This window comes from Protopterus annectens, chromosome 9.part0 (genome assembly GCF_019279795.1).
Source record: "Protopterus annectens isolate FY-2018-M chromosome 9.part0, PAN1.0, whole genome shotgun sequence".
NCBI lineage: Eukaryota > Metazoa > Chordata > Ceratodontiformes > Protopteridae > Protopterus > Protopterus annectens.
The window spans coordinates 1,348,265,612-1,348,279,710 of record NC_056743.1 but is presented as its reverse complement, the minus strand read 5'-3'; the positions used below and the strand labels follow the sequence as shown (position 1 = coordinate 1,348,279,710).

The 14,099-nt window shown below is 37.1% G+C and overlaps 1 protein-coding gene across 4 annotated transcripts in view; it reads right to left on the bottom strand.

The window, feature by feature from the left end:
- TACC1 (transforming acidic coiled-coil containing protein 1) overlaps positions 1 to 14,099 on the bottom strand; it is a 981,198-nt gene that overhangs the window by 244,687 nt on the left and 722,412 nt on the right. For all 4 annotated transcript variants that reach the window (XM_044084331.1, XM_044084330.1, XM_044084328.1 and 1 more), the window contains exon 3: positions 724 to 1,861. In XM_044084331.1, the coding sequence (XP_043940266.1) occupies positions 724 to 1,861 (1,138 nt within the window). The remainder of the gene's footprint in view (positions 1 to 723; positions 1,862 to 14,099) is intronic.

Below are 14,099 nucleotides of genomic sequence, written 5' to 3'. Positions count from 1 at the left end.
TCTCTACCCACAGATGTTTTATCACACAGTGTGATACAAATGGTTAGGCACACAGTAGTGTTGTAAATACAGACTGATGGCATACTGCACTATATAATATAAGATAACAAGAGGCAGTCTTAAGAATTATGACACTAAAGTGTACAAAGATACAATTATATTTAAATGGTGAGAGCTTTTGCGACAGGTTGTTTTAAATACCAAGTGAAGTGATGTGGTGTTCTCTGATGAAGTGGCAAAACCTGTCGCGAAAGCGCTCACCATTAAAAGTATTTTTTCTCGGAATACTGGCTGTGGTTTGGTTCTATTATATTTTTTATCACATTGGTCTTTATCGTTTAGTGGAACCATTTGCTTGCACCACACACTATTTTTCTTTTGGTATTATATTTAAATATTGTTTATGACGGACATTCTTTACTACTGCTGATTGTTGAGGAGGACAAGACTTTTTTCCCAAAATTAATCTTTAGAGCAGGACTTTGTTGTGAACTGCTTTTTACAGTTTACTTTAAGACTAGGTTGGCAAACACATCTTTTCATTTCAAATAACTTATGCAGAATAAAGCAACATGCTCAATCTTGCTAAAATAAAAAAAATATACATATTTGAATCAGAATGCCATGTTGTGAGGAAAAGGATTTTAGCACTATTATTACTATAATGTATGACCTCTGCAGGCTGTAGAAAACTTTTTATGAAATTAAAAGGCTTGAACTCACGTTATTATTCGAGAGTTTGACTTCTTTGGTAAAGCTGTGACAGTTTTTCCTTCATCAGTGGATAAATCACATTTGCCAGGCTTCAAGTTCTCAATAAACTGATCAGCCTGAGGACCCATATCTGCCACATTGCTTAATGTCTTGGAAGGTTTGAAAGGATCCACAGAGTCATCAAAATTATCTGGGTCAAAATTATAGGAGCTCTTGGAAGCTAAGGGACTGTTCTGCATCTTACGGGTTCCACCAAAGGGGTTAAAATTGGGATCATCCCATTTATTGGAGTCAAAGTTACTGTTGCTTTTTGGAATAGGAATATCATCAACTCCAGAAGAGGTCAGTATATTCTCTGCATTTTCTGGGGCAGCAACTTTTTTCACAGGTATATGCTTTCTAGTTGCCAATCTACTGGCTGGCTTCTTCAATGCCTTCTTTGGCAAAGATTTGTCCAGGTCCGCATTTTCTTTATTGGCAGCCAAATCAGATTCAGGTTTAACTGTGGATTGTTCAACTTCAGCAGAAGTATCCTTTCGAAGAATACTTTCTTCAGCAATGTTTTTCTTGGAATCTTGAAAAGAATTCTGCTCTAGAGATCCTCTGGATGCAAAAGGGTCAGACAGTTCATTTGGATTGTCTGTGTTAAAGCTGTAGGTTGCTTTGGGGACAGCTGTTTGACTTTGGTCAGCACAGGATTCTGCATTTTCAGGCACGGTCTTTCTCAGTGAATGGGGCTCATGTTTAGTAGACTTTTTCTTAATGGAAGGTACATCAAGGGAGAAGGCCTCACTTTGAGACAGGACTGAGGCTGTTTCTTCCGATGGAACCACCATCATTTTATCTGCTATGTCTTTGTTTTGGATTGCCAAGGAAACATCTGTTTCCAGAAACTGCTCATTTAGATCAGCTGTAAACTCCGCCTGTGCTTGACTCTTTAGCACCATACCTACAGATGGATCGGTTTCCACAGACCTTGGTGCAGACAGCGAACTAATGCTACTATCAACTAGCAGGGACTCTTGGTTTGAATTACAGCTCTGCTGAATAAGAAGGGCTTGTTCCTTATCCTGCTGTAATCGTATATCATCCTGAAGCACAGATTTAAATGGAACTTCAGCTACTAGCTGTTCATCACTGTCCAAACCTAGAGAGGGAGAACAAAATGGGAAAAGTTAAAATGGATCATAAAGGCAATTGGTCTCCAGTTAAGAACAGCTTTTCTAATACTAAAGAAAACCCTTTTTTTCATTAGCAATCAAAATATTCACAGATTGTTCAACTTGAGACAGACTTAGCAAACATGATTTTCAACCAAAATTGTAAATTTTGGTATTTGATACTTCTCCAAGGTTTAGCAATCTCAGTAGAATAAAAAAATAATTAGGCATGCAGGAGGTAATAAAAATGTTTAAATGTTGGCCAAATGCACTTCAGTCAGATCAGTTTGACAGACAGACTTTGGTTTGCAAAGAAATGTGCAACATTTTGTGACTGCTGCAGCTTCTGTATTCCTCCTTAAGAATGAAGAAACTCCCGCTAGAGTGCTCTTGTGTGGTAATACTTTCGTGCACATTTAGTTAAACTAGCTACACTGAGAAAGAGATCTGAATTCTGGGGTAAGCTGACAAATTAATCAGTCAGTAAATCATTCCAGATTTCCAGAAATAGCATTTCAAGAACATTAATATAACGGATATGTATCTCAGACCACCTGAACGTGATATTTACTCTGTTGTTGAAACAGAGCATTTGGAGTATCTGAAAAACATTACATGAAAAATTTTTAATTTTTCTGACCATTCAAGATATCTGATACCAGTCAGTAATGAAAGACCTTAACTTTTGCCATTGATACTTTATGAGAAGAAGAAAAACTTTGAGGCAGTGAATATAATTCAAGAAATATACAAGCAAGGATTATATTAAATTACTTTGCAGAAACTTTATAAACCAACTTGGTTTGAATTACAGCTCTGCTGAATAAGAAGGGCTTGTTCCTTATCCTGATGTAATCTCATATCATCCTCAAGCAGAGATTTTCTAAACAGTCATATGCAATAAATATATCACTGACCCCCTAATTTGCAATTGTCGGTACCTTTCTGATAAGCCACAAGGCTACATAAGCTAAACCTTGTTGTATATGTTCTGGTCTTTTACCCCTCTTCCTTTTCTTATCACCCCTTCTTCCAGTTATTTCCCTACTGTCTTCTGCACTACTTGTACACTGTCAAATGAGAAGTCCACTGTGCTCTGCTGTGCAACTGTAGGTGTGTGCATACGAAGAGTCAGACTTCAGTTGTGTAACGGTCTTCTTCTTCCTGACTTAAATTAATGATGTGCTTAGATTTTCCTCAAGCTGGGAAGCCAGGAAATATTACACATGTATTATGGCTTCATGTGTATTTCAGAGATAATGCCTGTGTTCTTGGGTTACTGAAAATATATCTATTCTATTTTATTCTTAGAATTAAAAGTAAGAGTTATTCTCAAACCTTGGCACTTTTTAGAGATTAAAGTAAGAAATTAAAAGTCATATTCTAGCATTTATTGTTACTTCACCACAAGGCCTTTAAACACATGGCTCAGCAGAACCATGGACCACCTACTGCCTCTATATATGCTCAGTAAGCATTAATGGATTTAAAAACTCACCAAAGTAATGACATTCTTAAATGGGAAAAATGTCCTGCTATTTCCAAAAAAAACCTCTTCTTGGCAGGATATGAAAAACTGAGAATCTTTGGTTGCACGGTGGTTGTGGGTTGGTAAAAAAAGAGGTGTGGCTATTCTGTTAGCACAGTCAGTCAATATTAATATCCTTGATATTTGGTTACACTACTCAGGTACAGCAGTAGGTGTTAAGGGATATATTTCCATTGACTAGGTTTGATCATCTCTATTTACATTACATATCTCCAGAACACCCCTAGTTCAATAAACCCTTTATACTGAAGTCTATGAGTGGGCCAGAGGGAAGGTAATATGTGCAGGTGGTTTCAATTGCCTGGGCTCTCAAAGATATATATTGAAAAGTAGAATGCATAGTAAATTGTAGAAACGTTAGCCTGAGAATGGTTAATGGTGAGTGTATTGTTTTACCCCCATTGTTATCCATTGCCCAAGACCAGTTCTTGATCACATCTATTGACTAGCTTCTGTGACAGGACTACTAAATGAACTTTGATGCAACTGCCTCTGCCATTCTAAGACTTCTTCCTACTAGCACTTCATCCATGATTTGACTATCCCTCTCTGCATTTCGGCATCTAAGGATTGTACTCCACACAGAAAAATAAAATTGCTGGGCAGAGATACCAGACATTAATTTAAGATGCAGCCCATCACCCCACATTTTATGGGATACCCCTAAAGTGGCACATACAACTGAGGATACTTGTACATGCAATTTTGAGGTGAGAGCATGAGATAAATAAGTTCCAGAATAGTCTACAGTTATTAAACAGGCAAAGGCAATCACAGCCCCAAGTCACTCAGTTCAGTCTAAAGATATACATCAACAGATACTTGACTGCAGAACTTGAATGCAACTAAAAATATTAAGATGGCATTATATCATGCTGTCTTCCTTAGCTGAGAAAACCCTAGATTTTAGTTTATTTTTCATCAGTTCAGCAAATTTTCTATTCATCCATAAATCATAGATGGATGGAAAACTGCTCTATTGTTGTACATTCATCCTTAAAACATTTCAGAAATATTTAAAGGCCTTGTCTGAAAGTCCCTTAGATGATTAAATCCACAACATTCATTGGCTGCTTTGGTCTTAGTAATTACCACTGAAATGCAAGAGATAGCAAAATCTATTCAGAAAGGTAAAGCACCAGTTTTTGATGGCTTTCTAGTAAAAGGTATATACATATGTAGTTGGCATGCTTTCAGATTTACAACTTTTTTTTTAATATGACAAGCAAAACTCATTGTTCCCCTTTTATGAAAATATGCTATAGCAATAGATCTAAACTGAAATAGCCAAAACACAAAACAGCCCTAATTGTGAGCATTTTATTGAATTCAGCCTGTAAAATATTTATGGATTAAAGCTGCAACTTTTCTTGAACTAAATTATGTATGCATATTAATGTGGCTTCATCACATTTGTAGAACCTTGCCATTAATTTGCATGCCTGGTCACATTATCACATGTGTGTGTTTCTGAGACTACATGCCAAAAACAATTTTTGACAAATTTATTTGAAGCTCTAAACATGCACAGCACTTCTTTACAGTTTATTGGGGTTCTTTAAAGCTTACATATAGACTCTGCTATGGTAGTTAAAATAGACCAACACAGTCCCTTAACAATCAAAGTAAAAAGGTACAAGACAAGGTTTTCCTCTGTCACATCTATTTGTGTTGACAGTAAAACCACCAGCAGTGGCATATAGAGACTGAAGTAGAACTAAAGGCCTGAAAGTTATCTCTACAAAACATCATTGCCTTACCTATGGCAATATTTAGAAATACTCTGACACTCTTAAATCTTGAGTCCTTAGTATTAGCTTTCGACCATCAGAAGCCCTTCACAATAATTTGAATTTAGATGTTATTCAAATTATTTTAAACATCTGGGTATACAGTTTGCCAATTACTTTTAAGAAACTATTGGTCTAAACATTAGTAAAGCACTAAACAAACAATTACATCCTACAAAAAGACATTTCCATTTCAGCCAAACAAAAACTATTAGTTACTGGAATGAACTTATTTTATAAATTACTGAACTTGAAAATACCACTTGGGTCAGGCCCTTTACAACTGGTTCTTTGAAACTGAACAAGACAGATTTACAATGGGCTCCTTTCAATAAAAGTGATGTAAATTAACTCTGCTATAAAATGATATGCTAAATCCATGATGTTACAAATATGATTGGTGATTTAATTATCCCTGCTACAAAATGCTCTGCTAAAGCCATGAAGTTACAAATATGGTTGCATTGTAGGAGGCCATGTACAGTTTGTTTGTGTCTTTCGGCTTTTCCCAGTTAGGGGTCGCCACAGCGGAACTTCGGTCCGCTAATGATTGGTAGTTGATTTTTACGTGCCAAGTTACCAGCCCTGACGCACAACCTTCAACAAAGGTATGCCCATTCACGCATGTCTCCACACAGAAGACGCTCTAGCTGAGAATCGAACCGGACAGCATCTTACTATAAGGCGACAACGCTACCGCAGCACCACCAGTATGTCTTAGAAATAACTGAACTACAATAAGTAGGGTTGCTTTTTATATGTACATGTGTTATCACAGGAGATCCTCAAGGGCTTGTTGTAGTCTTTTTTATTTAGTTTATTGGTATCCACATTTGTTTAAGCATGACATGTGTGTCAGTAAATTTGCAGATGCCACCAAATTATGATTACAGAGCAAGAAAATCTACAAAAAGATTCCTGGTTGAACTTCACGTGAGGTTGATAACAAAATGTATATTTCGACATAAGTAATTAAACAAATATTCTTAAGCATTAGACCAAGAAATAATCCGACAGACAGACACAGAAGGAATTAAAGGCCTGAGAGTCATCATAGACAAATACCCAGAAGTTTAAAGGAAATAATTCTGTTATAATTAGAAAACGTTATACAACTATGAAAAATGTATTACACACAGGACAAGCAAAGAAGAAAAGGTTTTTCTGCTTTTGTACAATTTCCTGATAAAGTTACATATAGAATATAGTATAGCAGCTTATACATGTAATGCATATTGCACAAAAAAAAAATCAGAAAGGATTCAAACATTTTTACCAAATAACTACAATAAGACATTTAAGTTACAAGGAAAATTTGTTGGTTCTAAAAATGTCTTTGGAAAGTTATATATTGCTCAGAGGAGACCTGACCAAAAGGCATAACATTTTTTAAGTGTGTCTACTGGCATCAACAATGGGAGAGTCACTTGCATCGCATTAAATTGGAACCTGGAATAGAAGTACTTTTGTAGAAATGATTTCCTTCCATACTAATTTGAAAAATAACATCTTTTACTACAGAGTAGTTAGAATATAAAATCTGCCAGGCAAGGTAATGCTGCCAAATAACTTACTTCCTTTTAAGGTCCATCTAGATAATGGCATGTGCCTAGAGGGTATGATCCCACTCATACAGGATGCAAACTCTGACAGTATCAGTTGAGGCTTAGAATTTGTGTACCATCACTGAGCTACTAAATACAATAGGGTGTACATACTCTGCTAGTTACAAAATCAGTTGAACAGTTGTCTATAATTACAAATCATTTGATTATTATTAAAAAATATATATTACTATTATTAGAAACAAATATACAGACAGCATAGTACAGGCTTACTACATTGGGACTGCATAAAAAGATCAGATCTTTGGTCTAGAGGGGTTTCAAATTATTCTCATAATTAAAATTAGAATTTAACCTTCCTTGGTCAGACTCTGATTATATATCTCATGGATAGTTTCAGGAAAATAGACAAGCCTTTCTGCAATGTTCATCAGAAGGGATGACAATCAGGTTTTCTTAGTAATATACACTTTCCAGATAAGCTGTGGTCTCTTACAGCTTAGTACTACGCAAACCATTTAACCTTTTGGTAATCTTAGGAAAAATATAGGCTACATTCTTGAGATTAAAGAAAAGGTATTATTAATCCCAACAGTTTAGAATAAATCTGGCGCCAGGAAACGGAAGATGTGCACATGGAAAGTATTACATATATTCTTCTCAAATAGCCACATTTCTCTTATCCTGAACACTATGTGGGAGTCTAGGAACACATATTTTGTACATTATTTCAGGGGAAAAGGATGAAGAAATGATCTTGTACAGAATTACATTTCTTACTTGTGTGCTATAATGAGAATATAAAATGCTAAAAAGTTTAATTCTATCAGCAAGAAATTTTATCACATATAACTGGAAATTGACCACTCCTGCTACAATGTTACAAAGGATTCAGACAGGAATATAACCATCGTCATTTAGAATGAACTTCAGAGTAGGTCATTATGGGATTAAGTATCAAGCAGGATTAAAACATCAGTGAATAAGAAACTCCCATCTACCAGTTGAAGATAATCAACAATTTTCTCTGTTAACCATGTTCTTTATATTTTCATTTTTTTTAATAATTAAAATGGGTCTCTTTGTCCAATTTATAAAATGCACCTTCTATATAAATAACCATATGCCAACCGGTGAGGATATTTTAATTTCGACTCCAGTAAAAAAGTGAGAACCAAGATTGATTACATACTGGGAAAGTACACCCGTTGTTGTTATTACTGGCCCTGTTTCCTGCACTACTTTTATTTAATGTTGCCATTAATACAGGTACAACTTTTAGCATTCTATCAACCATAATATCTCATTTCTCAATCAATTCTAATGGATATCCCCTGGTGAAAAACATATCACATAACATATCTGGTTTCTGCTAAAACAATTGATCAAATTATTCATTACAAACTAATCTTGATGGTCCTACCATCTGTCCTTTCACTACATTTAATTTTTGTTTAAAAGGAATTAAATCTGCTTTACAAAAAGTTAGTTTATATGAAACTATTTAAACTTACCATCAATTAAATACTTAAAATAATAACATCTAAAGATATCTGGAGAAATCTTATATGAGAAAACAAAAAAAATTAAAATTAATAATTTCTATTTCATGGCATAAATACATCACCCAGGTACTTTAATATATCGATTATGTACACTGTTTGTTGCAATTTTTCCTGTGAATCACATAACACTAAATTGGTATAGATCAGAGTGGATGTCACTTCTATGGCAATACCATGGGATTGTATGAAATATTCCCAATCAAAAGAAAAAAATAAGTAGCAACTGCATTAATATATAAATGATAAATATTAATGGTCATTATTTAACTTGCTAAATTCCTAAATCATTTCGTTACACCACATCATCCCAAGGTAATTCAGTATTACAGTAAAACGATCTGAAATATCCACCTTGACCAAAATCAAGTCTCTGTCAAATGCTATAACCTGATTCTGCCACCAAGGAAAAGCAACTATCAGTCTGACGAGAACAATTACTCCAAGATCCTAGACTTATAAATCTGGAAAAAACTTCACTCCAATATGACAGGTGCAATACAATACATGAAGGGTAACTGAAGGAACCAAAGAAGTCTAGTGCCCATAGTTTTATAGTGCAGTCCAGCAAAGATATGGAATCTGCAGACTTGGCAAAAACAGTCAAAAGTACACTGCTTCCATCATTTCTGCCCCACTGGCAATTTCCATCTTCATCCTGGTAATGTGTTCATGTTGTCCTTATGGGCTCTACACTGGACTCAGTGATTTTAATTAAAGTGGCTGTGCAAAGGATAGCCAGAGGTAACTGTCATATAACAATATCAGTGCCAAGAACAGCTATAACAAGAAGAAAGGTTAGCACAGCAAACTGCCAAAAGAAATTATCTGAAAATCAGGCTTAGAAAATTCATCACATCCTGGAAAGAAAATTGAATTTAAAATTATTACATTTGCATCCAACCACCAACCAACAAATGGGAAGAATAACAGACTTGGGCAAATGTGGCCTGGGCACAGACTAATTTGTCCAGAGACACCGGATTTAGAGTGGTAGAGCAAGCAGTTGATGGAAAGTGTAAGTACATAGGTAGGTAGGTAAGGAGGGAGTGTAAGGGTTAATTGTTAAGAGTGGAGCATTTGGTTTGGGGGCAAATAAGATAAAGGGGTGGGAGGAGTATTGGATTTTAGAATGGATTTCACAGTTGGTAGGCTCAGATTTTGGCATGGACTTGCATCTTTTTTGTACTCAATGTGGGAGGGTGGTACAAGATGGTCAATTTTTGAGTTTGATGCAGAAGGCTTTACAATGTCTCAGTGTTCAGAGCCACATATTTTCCACTCATTCCTTTTGTATAGGATGTCTGATGTGGCATGGGAAGGGAGCTCTGTTGTGGCTATCAAGTGGGTGGGGAGGTGGTCATTGGGAGCATTTTTGTTATATATCTTAGATGAGCGAGAGTTGGTGCCTTTATATTCCATTACTAAATTTTTTACGTGGGGTAGTTGTCATAATGGGCCATTCTTTTGTGTATTGGGCAAGAAATATAGTGGCGATTAGATCAGAAGTAGCCCATTTGGGGTTGCAGCTGTACAGGTGGAATGTGTACTGGCATGGTGTTAGAGGCCTCAGATGGCACCAGTTATTGGACAAGCTGGAAGAGATCCATTTGAAGTCTGGAATGCCACATATCTTGGTCATTCATCTAGTAGGTAATGATTTGGAGAAAGTTCTAAAGAGGCAGTTGCTGGCTAGGATGGTAGCTGATTTGGCAGTTGGGAAATGAAGGTTTCAAGTGATGGTCATAATTTGGTCAGAGATAGTGTCATAATTGGTTTGGAGGGCAGCAGGCAAATTTATGGTTATTGAAAAGGCTAGGCATTTTAACCATCAGTTTTATAGAGTAGCAAGGCAGTTGGGTGTTTATGTAGTGAATCATAGGGATTTGATGACAGAGAAAAACTGGGTAAATTGAAGTGATTTGGTTCTGGATTTGTTTAATGTACACCTTTCATTGTTTCTGAAGGAGATGGTCAGTTAGTTTTGATATTATTGAAGGAAGAACAGCATGGTATCAGACCTGAGGCCAGAGAAGAGGGGTTTGATGATCCCCTCTTCTGTTCCCCCTTCTATTTTATTTATTTTGGTGGTAGAATGTTTTGGTTGGTATTAGAAGTGAGAGGTATCATGCTGCTTCGAATAGGAGGTTGGAGATTACAGTTACGCTACTTTATGGCAATAACAGTATGGATGTGAGTGGATAACGCTTCCTACTGTGATTTATGCTGAATTCTTGATTTGAATGTTTTGGGTTTGATTGTTATTTTTTATTAATAAATGTTTGCCTGATCTCAAATTGGTGTGGTTATTTTGGGTCTAAGATTAATCGAATGGACTAACCATTAAATGGCACATCATTGAAAACAAACCATGGAACATCTATTCCTTCATCAAACCTGTGAGATGGGGAAAGTAACTAGGTGGCCAACACTTCCCCATTTCACTTGTAGTGCAATCATAGAGTTGTTATATATAGTTAGGGGGATTTCAGGGGTGAAGCCCCCCCATCTGGGTGAGTTTGAAATACTGCCATTTGTGAGATGGGGAAGTGTTGGCTAACTAGTTACTTTCCCCATCTCACAGATTCGATGAAGTGCAAAAGTTCGAAGAATGGACGTTTGATGGTTTGCAATTGATGTTGCCCCATTCGATGGTTAGTCTGTTCAATGATTAAACATAAACCTGGTTATTTTGTGCAAGGGGGTTCTGGACAAATGTGGTCCGGGCACAGACCAAATTTGTCCAGAAATGCTGGATTTAGGGGGTGGGAGAGCAAGCAGTTGACGGAGAGTCTAAGTACTTGGGTACGTAAGGAGGGTATGTAAGGGTTAATTGTTAACGTGGAACATTTAGCTTGGGAGGAAGTGAGGCAAAGGGGTCGGTAGAGTATTGGATTTTTAGGTAGGACTGCACAGTTGGTAGGCTCGGACACTGGTGTGGAATTGCTGCTTTCCCTCCCTCCCTTTTTTCAGGCAAGGTGAATTGAAGCAGTTGGGCCTTGCTAATTTGGTGGGTCATGTTAGCAGAGAATAGGGGTTTGAGGAACCCCTCTTCTCTTCCCCTTTCTAATGTACTTCCCTGGGTGGTAGAATGTTGTGTTTGGTGTTAGACGTGAGCAGTATCACGCTGAATGAGAAGTTGGAGACTATAGTCAGCGGATTGACTTGCGCCAATACAATTATGGAGGTGAATGGGTAATGTTGCTTACTGTGATTTGTTATGTTGAATTCTTGACGTGAATGTTTTTGATTTGATTGCTATTTGTTGCTAATAAATGGTTTTCTGATCTCAAACTGGTATGGTTATTTTGTGCAAGGGGATCTGGACAGATAAGAAAAAAGTCAAAGTTACAAGCCCCTAGCCAAGCCATAGATAAAAACAAATATTTCTGCCTGTCAAAAAGCAGAGCATTCAACTACAAATGCTGCATCAAGTAATGAAATCCTTAAACAAGAAAACAGGTTCTTGAATAGTCTTAACAAAAGTAGAAGACAAACCATGCTGCAAGCTCTGCACTAGGAACACAAGACTTTTTAAGATGTTTCATTGTGGGTCAACAAGCAATAATCAGTGACTATAAAAGTGGTAAACAGCAGGCATATTATACTGCTACAAGAAGGCAGCCTCACACTTGTACTCAAAACATCAAACATGGTTTGAACAAGCAATAAATCAATTAGTATTACAAATCCAGTTGTCCTGAAGGAACAGTCAGAAAACATGAGCTGAAAGGATCAGCTGAGGAACAGGAAAGTCCCATAGAAGGGGACAAGCACCAGCCTTCAACAGGTCCACTCACAGTGCATAAGTTTGATAACTGTTCAGAAAGAACTGAATAATAAGTATTGCACCAAAAGTCAGGTGCCCAAATAATTTCAGGATGAACATGACCAACCATGTTCCTACTCTAATAGGAATGATGAACAATGTTACCTCCACTGTTTACTACTTCCATCTACTTTCTGGATAGCAGCTGCAGCAGCAGCTAAACAGATCAAAACACTACGGACTACAGTCAACAGCAAACTGGTTAGCTATTCATTTTCAGCTGTTTCTCTGTTAAATTTCCAATAGAAAAATTAGCACACAGATGTTTGCACATCACAATCAAATCCTAAGTGCATGTATATCCAACCATACAAGGTACTCTATACACAATTGTATGTACTAGTTTTATTTTAATCTTTATCAGCTAGAAAGTACTTGATGACTGTTACTAGCAGTGAGTGAAATCTTTACTTTTTTAAACTGCCTGGCTAGGATTCATACGGAAAGTAAATATGTGCATTGATTACTTGTATAATGACTAAACAGCTTAGATACTAGTTTCACTGTTTGAAGCATCCCACTTGTAACACTATTCAGATAATGAAGCATCCCACTTGTAACACTATTCAGATAAAAAAGCACACTTGAGAAGAGAAAAGGAGAAAGTGCCTTTGAGTTTTACGGTTAAGGTTAGAGTTTTAGAGTTAGTAATGGGAAAACAGTTTCAGTGTTAGAGTTACAGTTTTAGGTTAGGGTTATAGTTTTTTGGGGGGTTATAGTTTTACAGTTATCTTTTTGGATTTAAGATTGGGGTTAGAGTGTTAAGGTTAGGGTTACATTAAGGCATCAGGTACAGTTAGGGCTCGCTTGTTGTGAAACAAAATACTACAAGAACAGTTTAGTTGGGTGCAGGCGCCTAGGCGGTGAGACATTTCCCTGTAGTACATTTGACTGGGGACACATGGCTGAAGTGACATTCAGCTGCAGAGGAATGTGGCTGTTTGCAAATTCCCTGTGGGCAAAGAGAAGAATATGTTGCCATGCCCACAACTTCTAGAACCAAATGCACAGGGGGAAAACAATGTTCATGGTCCCCAAGGGAACATGAGACAGCAGGCAATATGGCAGGCATCAGCAGCAGGCTGGTCAGAGGGCATGTCAGTAGCAGTAAAAATGCAGTACACAATGGGCAGTGTCTTTATAATTGGAGTGTGTGGACCACTACCCCCTTCACAGAGTGTAGGGAACATTACCTAAAACGCATACTGGAGCATAAATATGACTACAGTAGCCTGCAGAATTTCCTCCATGCTGTAGCACACTTCTGTATGTTGTAGTTACATAAGTATGTACTGTACACTGAACACAATACTCATTACTTCTTCTGCCGCCATGCATTTGGTTATTAAAGCTGTGAGCATGTCAGTGTGTGCTTCTCTTTGTCCACAGGGAATTTGCAAACAGCCATATTTCTCTGCAGATGACTGTCACTACAGCCAGTTGTCCCCAGTCAAATGTACCGCAGGAAAATGTCACGCTGCCCAGGTGCCAGAACCCAGTTTAGTTACTTACAGTTTCTTGGGAGAAGTGTAATATTAGGCTATGGCTATGTACAGCATGCAACTACAGGCTGTGTGAAAGCAGCATAACAGAGTACGCCAAGAAAAAGCCCCGTCTGCTTTCACTGTCTCCTACCCTACCAAGCCTTCTGGAATCATCCTCTCTACAAACTGTACATAATAAAAGCCTTCTACTCATTAAATATCTTACTTTCTCTTACTTCACAGTTGGCATCTCTCTACAATAACACTTATCCCATGGACATCACATCAAGACTCTCTACTTTCTTCCATATTCTTGAAACTATACTATCTGGCATGTCTAACATTATAAACTCTAACTTCGATATCTATACATCATTTTACTAACTGAAATTTCCATCAAGCCATCTATATGGTAGAAACGTTTTTTAAACTATACTTTCTCACAT